This window comes from Chaetodon auriga, chromosome 8, assembly GCF_051107435.1.
Source record: "Chaetodon auriga isolate fChaAug3 chromosome 8, fChaAug3.hap1, whole genome shotgun sequence".
Classification (NCBI taxonomy): domain Eukaryota; kingdom Metazoa; phylum Chordata; class Actinopteri; order Chaetodontiformes; family Chaetodontidae; genus Chaetodon; species Chaetodon auriga.
The window spans coordinates 11,396,110-11,415,515 of record NC_135081.1 but is presented as its reverse complement, the minus strand read 5'-3'; the positions used below and the strand labels follow the sequence as shown (position 1 = coordinate 11,415,515).

The window sequence follows — 19,406 nt, the reverse complement described above, 5'->3', positions numbered from 1 at the left end:
CTATTGCATATAACAGGGCAAATAGCACTGATTGGGAAGAACTGTTTTTGTCTTTTCACTGAATCATTGTATGAGCTTCACGACTCCGCAAAGAGCTTTCACATGAGCAAAGAAAAGCTCTGAGCAGAGATACACTGGCTCATTTGCTTTTGGTGAAATACATTTGGACATTGATTGTACGTATTGATCGTAGAAATTCTGCACATACAGCATGAAACAAAACTTATTTTCTATATTTTTGCATTCTGTTACATTATTCTGTCTGAGTATATTAGTTTTGCCTGGCGTAGTCTAAGCCTTCCGAGTTGAGTTGGCAGCCTCAGCGGGGATGTTGAGCATATTTGCCTAGACTCTGAGCAGCCTGAGGTAGAAGATATATTTCATTGTATTCAATTATTCAGTGAACCCACAAACCAACAGGGAGTTGGCCACCTCAGCAAGAACTGAGCTTGCAATGCTAGAATTTTCTAGTCTTCCCTGCCAACACACTCCAATACTGTACATATATCTCAATGTATCATGTAGTCATACAGTCGCTCTGCAGAACAAGTGGGGCTTTTGATCATTCTTTGTCAGGGTCTCTCCTCTACTATGATACAGTTGCATCACACTACACTACACAACTTTACACTATGTTATCGACCTGCGTTTACATGCAGTAGCGTGCATTTGAAGTAAGGCTAGCATGTGTTAAGTGTATTTGTTATACAATACTTTTTTGCATTTGCATTGATGGCACAGTGAGAGACTCATTTAGGCTTATTTATTGTGTTCGTCAGTTGAACGTTTAATTATTTTTGATACTTTAGTGATGCTATTTGGGACTGAAGTCTCATTCAAACTACATTTTCAAAACACACTTAGATCTTCTCACCTGGACAGAGTCGACCACCTCAGCGTTGGTATTGAGCATGCCTTGCCAGATCCTGGACAGATCCCTCAGGTTGAAGATGTAGTGGAACTTGGCTGGAGTTGGAAGCATCTTGACTTTGGTCAGCTGCCAGAGGCGGCGGGTCAGAGACACCAAGCGAGGTACGATGTTCTGAACCTCACTGACAAAACCGCGACGTGCACAGAAATGGCCCACACCAATCACACCTATGTAACAGGGTGGATGGTGGGGGAGTTGTTAAATTGAAGATGGGAAAGACACAGCAAACTGTGTGGGTCATGAAATTTAACTCTGAGTCAAAATGTATCAATTTACTATTAGTGTTCTTTATTATTAGCATTATTTTAGCAAACTGGCAGTGTGGTATCATTAATATCAGTGCTGATAACACATGTCTTAATATAAATCAAATGTTTTGATTCAATAGATACATCATAATGATTCAACTGCACACTTTTACTGACCAAATATCTTGTCAATGGAAGCATTGGAGGGCAGGGTACAATTAAAGATGGAGAACTGCCTTTTCAGTCTCTGTGGGATGTCATTACGGCCTCCTCCTGGATGGATCATAGCTGCCAGAAACTGGACATCCACAATATTGGTGAACTCTCCCGGTTTCTCCAGATTGAAGAATCCATTTTGCTCCATCAGCTGCCTGACAATCTCATTTGTCACCTATGAAGGAGGGGTTTATTTGTTATTAGTTCATGTTTGCGTTTGTCTTTGTTGACATCATCAGTTCATCTACTTGTATCATTTATTTCAATTAAGTTGTCTAAAATCTTATAAATTAGACCTAAAATGAATTACCTTTCATGCGATTCCAGTACAAAAGCACTAAAAAACTGTGATTAATTGAGGAAGATCATTGAACTACATTTTTAGTATTTCACTTAATTAATTTTGAAAGTATCCCAAACCTGATCTCCCCATTCGTTGATGACAGGCATGTTGATATCATCGATAAAAATGGACATTTTCTTCCCAGCAGGGGGTCCATAAGTTGTCCCCATCCTCTTATCCACATAGCTCTCTACTGTCCTCTAAAACAGAAAAAAGGGGAACAAAGGAAAAAGATAATACATATGGTGATGAAAGAGACAGCAACAAGGGAGGGAGCGAGAAAGGCAAAGGACAGATACAGTTAGATCCACTGAGACATAATCCATGGTAACAGCTTGATCCATCGGCAGCTCAGCCATGCACAGGGAAAAGACAGTGGTCCTTCCTCAAGCCTGCACATGATTAATCAGACCAGACATCAATCAATATTACTTCACAAGTTCATGATAACCCAGGACAAGTTAACACAGCTGTAGAGCATCCACTTTCAGAGGGAACTGCAGGGAATGAAACAGCAAGCTATTCAACCTAAAACAATTAGGAGGAGAGCAAACGGGCTGTACCTGGAACATGAGCGGTGTGGTGGCAGACGAGAAGTTGAGGCTCTTGCCCATGTGGCTCTCAGGATCATACTTTGACATGTAGCCCTTGATGATAACAGTCTTGGCTGTTCCTTGTTCCCCAATCAGCAAAACAGCCTACGGAAATGCATAATTATTTTCATCTGGGTAATGTTTCATGTACCAGAAAATCTACAGTATATGCACAGAAACTGTAAGTTACACGCAGTGTGATATGTCAGTGCGAGTAATGAATAGTAACCTGAAATGACAGTTAATTATTCAGTGGAGCTTGAAACACTTCAAGAAAGCAGGTGAGACAGAGGGAAATATGAAAAGAAAGAGACAACTGTCAGTCCTATTATGCTTCTTTAAGATGGCCTGAAGTAACAATTTATTTCACTGCCTCAATATATTGATCACTGATTAGTAATTACTGTTAATTATTCATTATGAGAAGCGAGATTGTTTTTTTTGATACGTAGATCCATTCGCAAAAACAATAGATTAGCCTATTACACAGCTACAAGTTCAAATGCCAGCAAGGAAGATGAAAGAGCTGACAAATGCAATCATACGGTCATTATAATGTGTGGGGATTCAATTGAAGACCACAGTTCGGAGGTGGGAGCATGTAATCACCTGAACAAATGGTTATTGGTAAAACAAACAACAAACAATGCTGCAAGAGCTGCATGGGCTGTGTGACAGTGTTTTCTGTGTATTTTTGTTCACAATTTAGATCCACCAGCCTCTGGAAAATCAAAATATATTATATATAATCAGTAAAAATAAATGGAATTGAAGGAGCTTTAATACATGAATGAAAGTAAATGATCTCACACAAGCACGCCGACATGCAGCAGCTTCCCACTCTCCCCTCCTGGCATTATGAGTCTGAATGGCTCTCAACATGCATACACACAAATATGCACAGAGGCGCAATGATGAATGCCACATGGTGAAGCATTTGATGGGCTTTTAAGTAGAGTATCGACCACAGTACTTTTAATCTGGTCTTTTAGAAGAGTCGTGCTGCGTCCAGCCATGCTGCCGTGTTATTGATCTGAAGCGTGTGCATGTATGTGTCTACTCACTCAGCTGTATCCAGGAATAAATGAAGCATTATACACTGAATAGAGAATTGATTAAAAGGGCGTCGCCCTCTCTAAAACCCTTATCGAAAACCTTAAAGATACTACAAAGAGGGATGTGTACAAACTAAATGTTTCCGTTCACAACTCCCTTTTAGGTCATATGTCACTGGAAACATGAGTCAACGTTTTAGTGGATAAAAACCATCCACAACGTTTATTTTCAGCAAACCTCACCTTGCCCTGCTTGGCGATGGTCTGAATTAAGAAGTCTGTTCTAACATTGTCCACATTGGGGACCAAGATGGAGCTGTACTCTGGGGTGAATTCAGATGGATAAACATACTCCTCCACTCTGGTGCTCCAGTGGACCCACCGTCCTGGAAGACGAATAAATGAGCACGCATCAAAAAGATAAATTGTGGTGCAGAGGTAAGTACAAAATATGACAGTGACATGAGGCCTAATGCTTCTGCTTGTCATAGAGCAGCTTTGATGTTCCCTGGTATCTAATCTGCAGGTAATAACATCTGTTAATCAATGCATGCATACCATCTGCTGTGACATGGTAGTCAAACATGGTGTCCTCACTGTCAACAGGAATATTTGGCAAGTTTAGACACATATGGTCGTTCCCTCTGAGCCAGGTCTCCATTTTTCTCCGGTCGTCCAGCTCAAGTAAGGCTCCAGTGCTCCACATTAGGGAAAAGACATACAGCCGCTCCAAGTGCTCTCTGGGTAACTCACCACACTGCTCCTGTAGAGTTACACCTACTTTAGATCAAGGGCTTTGTTCTAACAAGCAGACTCAAAAAAGAGGAGGGGAGCATATTTCTAACTTTTTAACAGGGTTTATTGGTTAAAAACAGACAAAAAAAATACAAAACAATTCTCTCATCTAAAATGAAGCTAAATTATTAAAGCATTGGGGCTTACATTGACTAATTATTACTACTGCGATTGTAGTGATGGTTCCATCCCAATGACCTTAAAGGGGATTATGATAGAAAAACAAAACAAATTTATTGCTGATGATTTTATTCCCTAATTATGCAAAGTGGCTGTCTGTCCCAGGGATGGGAATTCAGAACAGCTGTAACCTTACCTTTGGTGGTATGAGTCCCTGCAGCATGTTGATGCACTGCATGATGACAAAGGCCTCTAGCATGTCCATCTTGAACTCTAGTGACTGCACACTGAAGCGGTAGAGCTCAGAGAAAGAGGAGGAGAAGAGTTCCCTCAGTACCTCTGCTTCCTGAGGGGAGCGTTTCTTCAACCAGCCCTGAGAACAACAACCACATCATCTCAATTAGTTAAGATTCAATTAGGTAAATTAATTAATCGATTGATTCGATTAGTAATTAAGATATTTAGCCATGGAACTCACTGTATAATTATCTAGATCAGTGGTTCCCAAACTTTTTAGACCATGGCACCACTTCAGAGGAAATTTTATGTTGTGGCACCCCTTAGCCACCCAACTCTTAATATTATAGAGAGGGTTATAGAGTCTGTAACATGCATAAATACTGTATGTACACAGACGTTATCAGTTAAATTAATTAGTTAATTAATTAGGTTATACAACACATTATATAGGCTCATCCTCAATCACTCAGAATAAAAGCCAACAGGTGCTCTGTAGATTTCAAGATAAATACTTAAAATAAACAATTACAGTTCAACATGTCAAATATAATTCTTTCATTTTCTTCAAAATTAAAAAATCTTACATTTAAGGTGTGCAAGGACAAACAAAACAATCAGACATGTGTGGGAGGAAGGACACAACCTGCAGATGTGACTCCACTGACAGGCAGTTTCTTGTCTTGCTTTTATATAGTCGTGTTCTGTCTGATTCTGGTTTTGTTGGTCAGCTCAGATTCAGTCAGACTGTGTTCAGGTTTTAGTTGTGTCAGCATTTCACGGAGCTCAGATCACACTGTCAAATCTTTCCATCACTTGCTCTGACAGATGCTATTTTTCTGACTGTTGAGCTCTTGAAAAACGGATGCTATCTTACTTGGATAACTGGCAGCCGTGACTTATTAAGACTTTTTAATACAGTGGTTTTGACATGTATTGCTTATTTCTTCTGTTTTGATACGTTTGAAAGTGTAACACAATACATCATTACTGTAAATACTGCAGAGTTCTTAATGTGGTTATTTAAAAAACAATAAATTAACACAACATGATAGATGTTGGCCCATCCTCAAGGCACTTTGGGAACAACTGATCTAGATGTTATTTAACAGGAACATACTGTTGTATACCATAAAAACCGCACATTTGTGTAGGGAAACAAAATACATATCCATGTAGTCGATTCACCTCCATAATAGGGCTCCAGCTGAGCACGGAAGAGCTCATGAACACCATGCCATTGCGTGAGACGGTGGCTGGAGAGGCATTGTCGATGTTATGTGGCTCAAAAACCACTTTACAGTTAGGGGCCATGGGTATGCGGTCTCCATTCGCCAGTGTAAGGGTTCTGTTGTCATCCAAAACTGAGTTTAGGTTCTCAATCCAGATGGCATCAACTGGTCCATCAAGGACAATCCAGATGTTCTCTCCTGAGATAGAAAACAGTGTTTTTGTATGTTACATGGATATGAATAGAATATGACACTTGACCTAATGCTTTTACAAATAATTTACTCGTCAGCAGGATGAAAAGGTGCATAGAAAAGGTGGCACCACACTGCTGTGTCTGTGTAGTAGGGAAATCAAAATGGCACCTTGCCGGTCTGGTTCTGCAATAAATTTAAATGTACTTCTTCTGAAGTAAGAAAATAATCAAAATATGACTATAAAACACCAAGATATGGGAAGAATAACAGAAAAACTAAGATCCAGAGACAAACACATGACAGTCTAGTTTGGCTGTCAGGAAAAATCGTACAATATATATGTAAGACTCCATATGCTCATTGGGTCTGATGCTCATGTTTAATGCTAACCTATCTGGTTTTAAACCACAGGACTCCCACTTTACAATATGGGTGATTTCATGCACATGAGCCATCAGCCACAGTTCTACACAGATGTTGTTAAAATGGATCAGGCTCGGGAAGCTGTTGCTGCATCTGTTGAATCACGATATAGGTACGGCCTCTTTTCATGAGCCATTTCTTTCGCTTGTGGAGTGCTTCTCTCAGGAGCCCTGTCACAACTCCACATCATTTACTTCTCAACAGCGGATCCCTATCTGCTCAAAGCAACAAGTCCCACAAGTGAACAGTATGAACAGCAGGCGGCTGCACAAAGGCAACCGACAAACATACGGCATGAGAGCATGTACTGAATGCATCAGATGCATATTTTGAAACATAAAAGCAAACACACATAATGTATATTCATACCAATGCACACATGTTTAATGAAGTGTGTAGGATTAGGACTGTGTAGAAAGATGAAACAGCTGTTGGATCTGCTTTGAACTGTGGCTGCAAGGATGTCCCAAGATATTTAAACTTCCCTACAATACAGTTATACACTATGTAGTTTTCCCAAAGAAGAAAGAAAGCCTGATTATCAGTAATACTAATGAATCACTTGAGGAATACTTTCTTTCCTCAGCAGGGATCCCTGTCATGTTTTCTGTCTTCTTCTAACAGAAGAGAGGAAGCTGTTATGACACCATGTTCCCTTATTTGCCAATCAAACAGTTATTAGACCACCCTTGTGGTATTTGAAGATATTAAGGTTAATCCAAAAGCACGCCTAATAAGCATTATTTTTCAATATCAGCTGTCAGCTAGTAAAATTACGGTGCTCGCCTAATGTTTAGAAAGATTAAAAGCTCTCTAATTTACACAAAACGTGATGGCATTTACACAAATGAGAACACAGTATTACAAATACTAATTTATAATCACTTATAGTTTAAATTGTATTAATGTCAGCTCATCTCGCCTCCACCTGTGAAGCAGTTGTTAAGTAAGCAACTTTTCCGACCTTTCTTTGCTCTCAGTGTTTTCCTCCACAGTGTGGAGAAGATGCCATCAGTCCAGTCATTTGTGGCCACATCTAGTCGACCAAACATCTGAGGTGCTGTGATGGCTTTGGGGTTCATGCGCATCTCTTTGTGAGGCTGACCACACTCTGAGGGAAGGAAGACGATGACAGAGGCATTTGTACGGTAAGCACGGTAAGTAACTGACTAAAATATGCACACAAAGAAGAACGTCCTGATTTGTGAGGTGTCACTTGAAGTTTAAAGGGAGAAAAGATGATTCTCACTCCGTCTGTCTTTGTCTCTCTCACGCATAGACAAAAAGCTTCAACATCAGCCAAGTTATCGCAAATTTGTGCGTCTTTTCCTGAACATCCATGCCAAAACATGCACAAAACCCTACCTGTCATAGCCCTCATCAGTGTGTGTATACAAGTCGTCTTTCCGGCCCCACTGGGCCCCAGGGCCATCATGCCATGCCGGACCCTCTGTGTCTCAAACAGCTGGATGACCTTCAGCTTCCAGGGAGGGTGGCTAATCAGACCTGCGTCTTCAACCTGAGGGAGCACAATTATAGTATACCCATGTGCTGTTTTCTTATATTTACCATAGTAAGCATATTATGTTATGGCAGTATTTTATACTGCATTGACAGAATCACACACAGGCTCACACACATTTAAAGAAGACACATGCAGAGATACAGTGACCCGCATGCTGTACTGCATAGATGAAGGCACATTATGCACCAAAGACATGCACACACCATAACGCTATGATTTAAAGACCCCACACTCTACTGTATCTCATACTTTCTCTACACTGTGTTTGCCACAGTTACTTAGGTTAGGTCCTTGACAAATTGCAAATGACACCATTTGTATCCCTTTGGGTGTTATATCATGAGACGTTTAAGAGTGACATGAAAGATACAGCAGTCACACAGTCCATTAGTCTTTTGCCCGATTTCACTCAGCCTCTTCATCTCTCTCTCTTGCCCTCTGCTTACTTTTTCCTCTGTCCCTCTTCACTCTCTCTCGCTCTCTGTTCCCTCATCCTTCCGTCTTACTGTTTTTCTCTGCCACTTCACCCTCCTTCGCAGACACAGACAAACTCATCCCTCAGGCCCGCCTACCTGATTGTCGATGGCAGTCTCTAGTTCGGGGTAGCCTGCTTTATCAAGTTGAATGCCTGGGAAGAGGTCGTCAATCAAGCTCAGGAAGAGCGGCTCATCCTCATCGATCTAACAAACACACACGCGTACAAAGAGACACAAGAGAGCAAAAACCCAAACAGAAGAGCTGAGGATGAGTTTCTTAAATATGGTTGATATTCTGGTCTGTGTGTGGTGATTATTTCCTTTGTAATCAAAAGTGGATCCATCATTGACTCTTTTTTGCTATATCTTTGACTGACTTTTATATTTATCAATCTATCTATTCTCTCTAGCTGTATTGTTTTATATTGTATTCTAGACCAACCAGTTTCGATAAGTTCATGTCTCTGAGGACCCTCATAACGATGGTGGACTCCGTGTCACTGGGGTTGGCTCGCTTGGCTGCTCCCAGTGTTCGCAGCACTGACAGGATGTTGCGCAGGCCAAAGTCATAGTGAACCTGAACAATGACAAAGAGCTTTTTAGATTCATAGTGATCTGTCTGACAGCTCTGTAAAACCAGCTCTTTATTTATTCACCTACTGTTTTAAATCTCTGTAACAACCATTTCCAAGTATTTCAAAAATTAAGTACTTTAAATATTGTATATATGAAAAAGACGTGAGACAGGTGGTGAGAGGTTAGCGAAGTCTAAAGTGTAATAGCTGCCACATTTTCTGCTCATCTCATCAATATTTTTACCTGCTTGGAAAGTTGCTCCTCACACAGCTTGTAAAGAGTGAAGAACTTGCGGGCCAGCTCCATGTTGTCTATGAACCCACAACTGGCCAGTTTAACCCTGATGATGATTTGGCGGTCAGGAACCATCATGGCCACAGAGCGGAAGTTGATCTTCAGGTTCTCAGGAAGCTCCTGGCGACCTGCATAACCTGGGTTCTGATCATACAGGAAAAGAAAAGGGACAACAGGAGAGTATTACATAAAACATATAGATCTCAGATTATACTGTTCTTCAAAAAATGATACATCATATAAACAGGACCGCATAAGAGACAGAGAGTCTCTTATGCGGCAGGCTGATTAACATATTTACAGGTTAACAGGTTATGACAAAGCACGCATTATTATAGATGCATCAATATGTTCTTGACTTTACATACGAGGATAAATTACAGTACAACATGGACCATTTAAGGACACTATTAGTCCTTACTACAGCTGATTGCTGATGTGTGTGTTGGTAAGTATAAGTAGTCATAATGTGTTATAAGCCCCATCAGTCAACCTCATGCTTATAACTAGTTAAGAGCATCCCTAAGACACTTGAAGTTGTAATTCATTATAAATCACATCAACAATGTTTCAGACTGTTGATACAGTGCATCAGAAAGCATTATGTGTATTTATATGTGTCATCATAAAGCATTTTGAATGGACTATGAGTCACAATGAATATCCCCTTAACAAACTATAGATCTGGTCTTCATATACAGTGTTGTATTCTACCTAAATTTTGAAATAATGGCACTGTCACTGACCATGGTAAGGAAGATGCCAAACTCGGGGCTCATATCCACATTGTCTCCGTCAGTGAACATAAAATTCTTGCGACGTTCCTTCTTGCAGGTGAGAACTATGGCGATCTGCTGGGCTGCCACTGATAAAACTGGGAGGTCAATGCGGTTGAACTCGTCAAAACAGCCCCATGAACCAGACTGAGCCAGTCCTGGAAATCAGACGCATGCAAGTATATTGTCACTTTGTTGCAATGATAATATACCCAATATACCCAGTATGTCTACTTAGGATTTATCAAAAAAAACTGTATCTGCCATCCCAAATCCCTTTGACCCTTCACTATTTCTGGTGCCACTTCATTTGCAATAACATAATAGTACCAACTTGCAGCTCTTACCTTTGAATATTCTTCCTAAACCTCTGAAATCCATCTGGTCAGAACAGTTGAAAACCACAACATACTTTCCCAGACAGCGGCCCATGTCTTTTGTGGTCTCTGTCTTACCTAATCAAAAAAAAGGCAGATTTGCCACACCACAAAATGAGCTGCAACAATTTTTGCTACATAATTCAGAAAAAAATGTACATAAATTACTGTTTCACAACCATTTCAAGTTAATTTAGGAATCACTGCTGTAATATAACAAGGCACAATACCACGGATAAAGAGCTGCAGTCAATGCCATGTTTTCTCCCTATCCCATGTTCCTAATTGGATAAAAGCACTATTTCATAGATACATCCTTCCACAGGTAATGCTCTCAGGTGTCAGACTTACCTGTTCCTGCTGGACCAGCAGGGGCTCCACCCATACTCATACCTAGAGCCTGGGCTAGGGTGATGTAGCACCTGGCCAAACACAGACAGGAAGACAGTTGCATTTCAAAGGCATAATAAGGTCAAGAATTGGCTTCCTCACAAAGCAGTTTTAATTTTCCATCGCATTCAATTTATCAAACAGTTAAACTAATATGATATGATTCTCTACAGGGAGGTTGGAGGTCATGCACAACTAGACAATGCTGAAGCTGGTGGGGATTCAGTTTCTTGCCCAAGGACACTTCTAAAGAGAGGACGACTGACACTGGGAACTGACCCAGGCCCTCTGGCTGGCCATCTTCATTGCATTACTGGTCTCTAAAAATCATTGTGAAACATCACTTGCAACCAATATTATGTCCTTTAGAGAAGAGAAATCAGAACACTGCTATTATGAAGAATCTCCTAAACTCATTGTCCCTTCACTGGCAGAGAGGAGGACGAAGGACAGACAATGTGAAGGAGGAAGAGTAAACACAGGGAGTGACAGAAAGGAAAGCAGCACAGCAGACTCTAACGGAAGAGACGGAATCAGATAGTATTTCAGACAGGGAAAGAAGGCAGTGCGAAAATCAGGGCTGTCTTGGCGCCTTCGGCCATAAGGACAGCGGGCCACTTCTTTGGAGTGCTGCTGTCTGATGTCTGCTGGTAGCTCCCTCCCTGCTGCTGTCTCCTCTCATTTCTTTCTCCTTGTCTCTCATCTTTTTTCTCTCTGTCTTGTCTATTATGTCTCTCTGCGTGTCTGTTAGTCTGACACTGGCTGTTGGTGGACTTCTGTCTACCTCCCTCTGTCTAATCATCTTGCTCTCTCTCTGTCTGTCATATCCTCTGTCCTCTTGCACAGCGACCAATGTGCAAGAGGAGGCCAACTCCTCCTCTCCAATTTCTTCTCTTCCCAATTCCACTGCTCTCTCTTCGCCCCAAGTCCAGCCATTAGTCAGCCACAGAGACGGTAACACATTAAATGTAGATTCATGCTATAATGAACATTTCCACTGCATCACAGAGAAAACAGTTATCAGTACAAACATATCTTGAGCACTTTCATAAAATACTTTGCTGTTGCTATTTCTCTCTAAAGAGAACAGTATAGAATTGCTGACTTAGCTACAAACTATGGTAACATTTTCTGTGAGTGTGCAATTATTTCCAGGTTGGCTTGTCCTTGCTCAAACTGTGCAATACAAACGGTGTTGTGTTTCTCAAGATTATAAACCTAAACCTTCAAATGCTTTCCTTGTTAATGATGAGTGTTTTGGAAGTGAGGTGCACCTGTGACTAACAGTCCAGACGACTGGGTGACGGTGCCTAAATTACTGATGAGGACATTGTGCTCCGTGTTTGCAGTTACTGAAAGTTGCCACATTTAAAGAAAGTCATACTTTTGGACAGTCTGTCCTTGCAGGAATTCTTGATGTAAGACTTGTGCACAGAAAAAATGATGGATGTAGTTGTGTGTATAGAAAAATTCAAACACTGCCCTCTTTCATTCCTCCACAACTGGCCAATCTCTATGTAAAGGGGACGTGATTGTCAAGGCTGTGTGTTTCTGAAAGCCCCCTGATTCCACCATCAGAAAGGTGTGTGGGGAGAAGTTGCAGAAGCTGTTGGACCATCTGACAAGCACTGTGTGTGAAGCATACTGAAGGCCTTCATTGCAACAATTAGAATCACGATAAAGCATCCACACCAATGCCATGCCAAATACCAATGTCACCTTTCTGACGTTGCATATGTGTGTGTGTGCCGTCATGGATGGCCCTCTACCTGTCAGTCAACGGCGTAATGACGAGCCTTTCGGTGCAGCCCAAGAATTCATTTTGGTAGACAAAACCCACGTCTGTGATGTTGATGATCATCTTGTCTGAGTCCTCATTGAAGTAGAAACGGCACTGCTTCAGCCACTCAAAGTCGTTGGGGCTTTTGACATGGAGCCGGCACTGGAGGGAGAAAGGGCAAGGATGAGAGTGAGAAGGAGGGACAAAGAGAAGAGAACAGAAGAGCGAGGGAGAGAGGAGAGGCAGGGGGAAAGAGAAGGGGAGCAAGATGAAAGGATGGAGAGATGGGGGAGAGAGAAGGCAAGATGGCAAGTGAAGAATAGGAAATTGAGGGGCAGCATTTAGGAGATGATGTGAGGTGAGACATTAAAGCAGGACAAAGGGGGAAGGAGGGGTGTAAGGGAAGGATGTATGAGGGGGATAAGTTGACAGAAAGGTTATATTAAGGTGGAAAAAGGGAGAGAGGCAGATAAGGGGAAGATGAAAGAAAAGAGGTGAGAGGCCATGAGATGGAAATTAGATGCAAAGAAGATAAAGGCGAGGGCAGAAGGATGGCAAAAAAAAAAAGACTCAAGGAGAAAATGAGTAAAGTACAGTGAAAAGAGGCAGCAGAATGAGGATGGTGGTAAATTGAGAGGTGAAATAGGCAGAGAAAAAATGTTTAAGGACAGAAAAGAGGAGGGGACAAAAGAAGGGCAATGGTCAGGAGATATTATAGGAAGAGGGAAGTGAGGTGAAGAGGACAGCAGAAGATGTTTCAAGAAATGGACAGGACAAGGGAGGGAAAACGGGAGGAGAATAAATGAATACAGGTATGAGGGGATGAAATAATAATGATTAAAAAAAAACAAAAAACAAACGTGGCCAAATAAAGTCACTTCACACCTGTACTATTCACCTTGGAGGCCAGCTGGGCAATTTACTGTGCTTGGAGGGGAGACTTCAAAGACAGCTCTTTCTCTAGGTCTAAATATCACTTGGCTGCCGATAGAAATGCTTTGAAGACTTTTGTCAGACAGAATTGAATCTTTTTCTTTTAACAACCCAGACCGAGGGTATCTAAATAGAGGATGGCTTTCTTGAGCAGGAGATTCTGATAATATCCTTGAACAGAAATTGTAAAGGGCATGTTTGTATGGTGAAAGATACTTCAATTTACTAAGCCATCATAGAGGAGGTTCAACTGTACTAAATGATGAACACACTCACCAGGTCATCAAATATGTCCCTCTGGTGGACATGGATGGTGATGAGGGTCTCGTACTTGGTCCTCTCCACAGTCCCCAGGTCTCTTGTAGTCATGTCAATCAGTGTGTTGAGCAGATCCAGGAACAGCTGGTTGGTTTTGGCCATAATGCGCCGATCATATCGGGCATTGGTCAGAGCCTCCTCAGCATCCCTTGTCCATATCATCTGAATACCTAGCAAGCCCACCTGGATCGAGGACAAGTATATTTGGTAAGTGCATCACTGTGTGTGTGAAGGTCAAATGTACTGAGACATTTAAATCAAGAGATTAATACTATCCATTTTTTAAATACTATGGGAATAGTTCTTTGAATCCAACTACGATGTACCTGAGCAGGGAAGGAGTTGAGGAAGTCGATGAGCTGGAAGCCAGAGTCCTGGATGGTCAGGGCAGCCTGTCGGATCACCAGGTGCAAGGACCTCTGGGATTCCCTCAGCAAAGCATTGAGCCAGACCTCTACATTCCCCTCTGCTGTGACGGGCCGCTCCAGCTCCACAGTCTCCCCTTCTCGTGATGATACAGCCAGAATACGGTCATACACCTGCGAACCATGACACATTTCATAGATTACAATCACAGATTTTTCTTTTTCATGTGTGAAATTGGAAAAGAATATGCTGTTATACGAATGTATATATTCTCCTCTTCTGCACCAATTCTGATAAGTCAATTCATCTGTACAGCCTTTGTTCAATTTTATTCACTCTGTAACAATCATTTGTTTTAGAACTTCAGTTCCCGTAAAAATGTCTTGTCAGAGGGTTTGAAAGACGCCATTGTTCTGTTACCCTGACCTGTCAGAACGCCAACTGTGTACCACAAACAATAAAAACAGGGGGCTCCATGAAAAATGCACCTTGTCGTGGAAGCGGACACATTTGATGTTGTCGAAGACGTTGAGGAGGTGGGCCTGGATGGTGTGGGAGTCAGAGGCCTGGCCCAAGATCTCCAGCAGGGCAGGGTCAGAGACAAAGAAGAAACGAGGAAACAGCAGACGCTTCTTCTCCAAATAGCTGTTGGACAGCATGATAATAAAAAAAAAGTTTTAGAAAGTTACCTGCAATACTCACCCTTCAAACCTTCATATTGTTTTGAGGTATAGATTAATCAGGATTTTGGCCCTTTGTACTCACCCTGTAAGTGACTTCTGGCAGATCTCCAGCTGTTCGAGGAGGTGAGGAAGCAGCTGCCCCATTGTCTCATCTCCCACACATGACTGTACTACATTGGGCATCTCATGAGCCCGCATCATGATCTTCACCCATGATTTGTCGATGTTTGAGAAACGCTTTGCTTCCTAAAAAAGGTTGAGCCGATGATTCATGTGATTATCAGAGATTGTATTACTTCTTTGTTTTGCCAAGTTGCAATGCAAAAAAATCTATTTGGTTGTTTTGAATTCTAAAAAAGTTGGGGCGCTGTGTAAAATATACATAAAACAGAATGTGAGCATTTGCTAATCCTTTTTGACATATATTCAACTGAAAACAGTCCAAGTATCCATTGAGATTAGAGGGTCAAATATGATGAATTCACTGTGATGTAATCTACCTTTGGCAGCTGTTTAGCGATGTCTCCACCCACAAACACAGCCTCCAGGTAGATCCAGAGGTTCTGGACCGTCATCCAGTTTTCTATGATATCAGTGGTGTTGGAAAGATTCTGAACCCACTTCTGAATCTGGGCTTTAAATGGGGTGTTGTACCTGGGAAACGAGTTCCATCAGCATGTAAACCAGAAATTAAACCACACACAGGGACAGCTTGCTTAGTTGCTGTGAAGTCGACAACACAGTCAAATAAATTCCCCCGCAGAAAAAGCTCTGATGCAGTTTATGGCCCTCATAAAAATCCTAATACTGATGATGTAATCAGGATCAGCACTGACATACCTGTTGCTCATAAGAGACCCCAAAATCATCAGGCTGTCCTCCATGCTGGCAATGATCTCTGATGTGCTGTCTCCTCTCAGGAGCAGTTCTCCACGGGTCTTAAAGTTGGCAAACGTAAAGGTCTTGTTGTCCCACTCAGCGATCACCTGCTTCAGCTTCTGCTCAATATCCCGCTCTTTCACTGCACTGATACAGATATCCTGCACAAGAATGTGTTCAGTGCAGTGGCAAAAGAAGTAAAAATTTTAATTATCCCCACCGGGATATTAGTACATGAGTCATGTTGTCACGACTTTAGCCAGCTCCTAGCTTTCATTCTGTTATCTGCACTGTTCCATATACTGCTTTTTATCTTAACCTGTCTGCCTGTGAGTCGTGCTTCTGGGTTCAAACTTTTGTTGTTTTTCTCAGCCATGACAGCACTAAATACATTAGGAAGAAAAAATGGTTACTGTGGGATTAAAGGCAGGACAACTACAAACAAACCTTTTATCAATGTAATCATCATTAGTATCAATTAGCATTATCAATATCACTAAAAACCTTTTCATTTACATCATCACCACTGTCATCCAAAATGTTGTGAAGCTCCAAATATTTTGACAAAATAAATAAAAAATACAAACAAGCTTTTCATAGACATCGGCTGATTTTTAGCATCTTAATTACTGTGCTCGACAGCTGATTTAATGTCCTGTATGAAAATTATGCTTCGGCTTAAACACATCTATTTGGTGTCAAGATTAATGCACTGGAAGAACGATATTAAGGCATATTGCAACTCTATTGCACCACATGTTAAACTCATGCATGACATAAAATAAATAAAAAAAAATGAATCATTTAAAACATTTAAGAATATTTTTAAATTAGTACATATTGCATTAGAGTCAACATTGAATGGGATATGTAGTAGGGGAGCCTACGATTCATTCTTACCTCAATCTCCTCTTTATACTTCAGCAGAGGAGCCTCCATAATGTTGCGTAGCTTGAATGTATCAGATTCCACCTCAAAGGTATGCCCGGTCACCTTGGCACAAAACCAGGTAGACAGTGTGCAAATGAGAACGTCTATTCATACCAAATGTCAGGACAGCAGCTTTTCTTACATATATTATCATTATTATCATTATTACAGTAGATGTTGATGATGAGTCACTCTTTAGTGGAAATAACTGGTAACTGCAGCGGTATGTCGGTGGCCTTGTTCAACTGACCTCAGTAATTCTCTTCCAGTGGCGAGTCATCATAGCCTTGTTAGTCATGAGTTCCAGCAGGGGGCAGCACTCACTGAATTCATCAATTGTTTTCTTCAGGTCCAGGAAAGCCTGCCACTCTTTCAGGGCACGGGGCAGCTTTCGACACCTGGTTGTTAAAGGATAAAATAGTCAACAAACTCAAAGCGAATACGTGTCTTCCAAACGAGAATTAAGTCCAAGAGGTGCACGTGCACGTCCTGTTGAGACACACACGCACCAGCACTTTTGCACGGTGTACCCAGCCCGAAGCAACACTTCTAACATTGATAGACAACATTTCTGTCCTGGCTTCTTCAACTGCTATGGCAGCACATACTCCCCTTGTAACTGCTAACAACCTTCAACGAGCCTCATACTGTCAAGAGAACACAAAAGTGGAGACCACTTTCTCCTCCAGATGAAATGCCTTTAACTTGTATTATCTGAGCCTCTCTCCTCTTCAATTTCCCTCCAACAAATGCACAATAAATCCTTGTAGAGGACAGAATACAAAGATAAATGTGGACAGAAATGGTGAAATTGAAATCCTTCTGAGCATTCATGCAGGGCTTAATGAAAAACATTTTATGAGATAATTCCAGGGGAAGGACTTTGTACTAAGCCAGGAAAGGGGCCATGCTGAAGAGAAAGACAGACTAATGAAAATCACTTCATTTTTCCTCCTTTCATTTTCCTTTGTTCTGATTGTATCTCCTCCAGCCATAAGCCTGGAGGGGATCACGCATTTGGTCGTGTGTTTGTGTGGGCGTGTCCATGTGTGTATCTGTCTGCAGCTAATCTCGTCTACTACTGGATCCATCAGCATATTTTTTTGTGTGCACATTTATGGCTGTTTGCTCAACGACCTCTCGGGGTGCTTTGAGTTTTACCGACTGCTTACTCGTCACTGACTGCTGACTCCTCATCCCTCCTAACTGGATGGTAGGGGCTGCAACTGCTTCACCCACATGCCCCCAGACCCACCTGGTGGAGGATGTAGATTCTGATTGCACTCTTCTAGTTTTTCTTTATATGATTGTGGGCACATTTGATGAACACTCATTCCTGTGGCAACATGATGTTCTGATTACTATGTGCAAAAGCCACCTTTTTAGTGCAAACCGTAAAACACCTTTACGGCTGCATTCTGTTCAGTCTAGTTTGGTTTGTTAGAGTTCAGTAGGAGGTGCATTATACTTCCTGGAAGTGTCTCACTGTCACTTCCACTTCCAGCTGAGCAAAGGTCAGCACAACTTCGGTTAAAACGGTTCAATACTGATCACTTGAATTTACTTCAAGGTGTCCTATAGAGTTCTCTTGTAAACAAACAGAACTTTGTAATCACGGTGTGTGTATCCTTGAGGTCTAACAAACATGGCGAGTGCATTTCCTTCTTGCTTTACTTCTTCCCTGTCTTTGATAATGTAATGCAGTATGTTGCTGTGTTACCAAAACATGCTGATCAGTAGAACAGTGTGACTTTGTATCATCACTCACGTCTGCGCACATACATGAGACAAACAAAACAGGGACCTGCTCACAGAACAAAAGCTCCACTAGAGGTCTAAAACTACAAAGAGAGTATTTAAACGTAGTAATAAGATGAATGTCACAGGAAATAAACCTTGTCTGAAAGTCCAGTAGCTCATTATTTATCTTCTCGATGTGGATGTCAGCCCAGAGGATATCATAGTAACCATTGACTGTTTCGATGACATTGTTGTAAAGGCCATACAACTTCTGCAGCAGAGTCAGCTGCTTCCTAATCTCCAACAGCTGGGGATGCTGGGTAACAGGAAGTCCAAACAGCTCCTCGCCACCAGTGTAAGTGACGTACTTCCTGAAGAGGTTGTCAAATCGATTCTAAAGAGGATAAGAAAGGAAATAAATCTGCAAACATAACTACAGTATTAAAAATGTAAATAATCTAACATTATCTATTATACTGTTTTTCAGCCATTGTACATTTGAATATATGCAATTCTCCATGTATAAATGTTACACAGTGCAAAAAATAATTTGCAATGAATGAAAAAGAAAATGGAAAAAAAAAAAAAATCAGGCCAATTTCCAGACCCAAATTATAAATACAATGACTGACAGACTAAATAATAACTTAATTATTACGCCCAGCTCAGACTGTCAGTAACCAACCTGGAACATGATGAGTCTATCACTGGCATCCTGAGGAGCCAGCCCCACCACCATGGGGCCATCCTGAAGCAGAGAGGAAAAAGTCAGTGGGTTCATCCCAATCCCCTTAAATGCATTCACATTTCCTTCACTTGTGTCCTTTCCTTGCATCTTAGTCTCTCCCCCTGAAGACACGAGCAGTGATGCAAGGGAAACGTGAGGAGACATGGCTAATTAACAAGCCATGTAAATGATGTGTTGTACTCAAAATAAATGGCTTGAAGAGAAGCCATTTGAAGCCTTTGAGTGTG

General features: G+C 41.4%; 1 protein-coding gene across 4 annotated transcripts in view; it reads right to left on the bottom strand.

Annotated features, from left to right (window-relative positions):
* Positions 1-19,406, bottom strand: part of dnah5 (dynein, axonemal, heavy chain 5) — an 85,395-nt gene that overhangs the window by 44,183 nt on the left and 21,806 nt on the right. For all 4 annotated transcript variants that reach the window (XM_076738283.1, XM_076738284.1, XM_076738286.1 and 1 more), the window contains 27 exons: positions 19,117-19,179; positions 18,587-18,825; positions 16,942-17,089; positions 16,662-16,754; positions 15,723-15,922; positions 15,383-15,536; positions 14,965-15,128; positions 14,688-14,844; positions 14,160-14,372; positions 13,792-14,016; positions 12,572-12,744; positions 10,764-10,834; positions 10,383-10,490; positions 10,006-10,193; positions 9,209-9,403; positions 8,832-8,966; positions 8,486-8,593; positions 7,754-7,907; positions 7,353-7,499; positions 5,727-5,968; positions 4,498-4,674; positions 3,945-4,149; positions 3,630-3,772; positions 2,302-2,436; positions 1,816-1,938; positions 1,357-1,570; positions 875-1,098 (listed from right to left, as the gene is read on the bottom strand). In XM_076738283.1, coding sequence (XP_076594398.1) covers positions 875-1,098; positions 1,357-1,570; positions 1,816-1,938; positions 2,302-2,436; positions 3,630-3,772; positions 3,945-4,149; positions 4,498-4,674; positions 5,727-5,968; positions 7,353-7,499; positions 7,754-7,907; positions 8,486-8,593; positions 8,832-8,966; positions 9,209-9,403; positions 10,006-10,193; positions 10,383-10,490; positions 10,764-10,834; positions 12,572-12,744; positions 13,792-14,016; positions 14,160-14,372; positions 14,688-14,844; positions 14,965-15,128; positions 15,383-15,536; positions 15,723-15,922; positions 16,662-16,754; positions 16,942-17,089; positions 18,587-18,825; positions 19,117-19,179 — 4,398 coding nt within the window. The remainder of the gene's footprint in view (positions 1-874; positions 1,099-1,356; positions 1,571-1,815; positions 1,939-2,301; positions 2,437-3,629; positions 3,773-3,944; positions 4,150-4,497; positions 4,675-5,726; positions 5,969-7,352; positions 7,500-7,753; positions 7,908-8,485; positions 8,594-8,831; positions 8,967-9,208; positions 9,404-10,005; positions 10,194-10,382; positions 10,491-10,763; positions 10,835-12,571; positions 12,745-13,791; positions 14,017-14,159; positions 14,373-14,687; positions 14,845-14,964; positions 15,129-15,382; positions 15,537-15,722; positions 15,923-16,661; positions 16,755-16,941; positions 17,090-18,586; positions 18,826-19,116; positions 19,180-19,406) is intronic.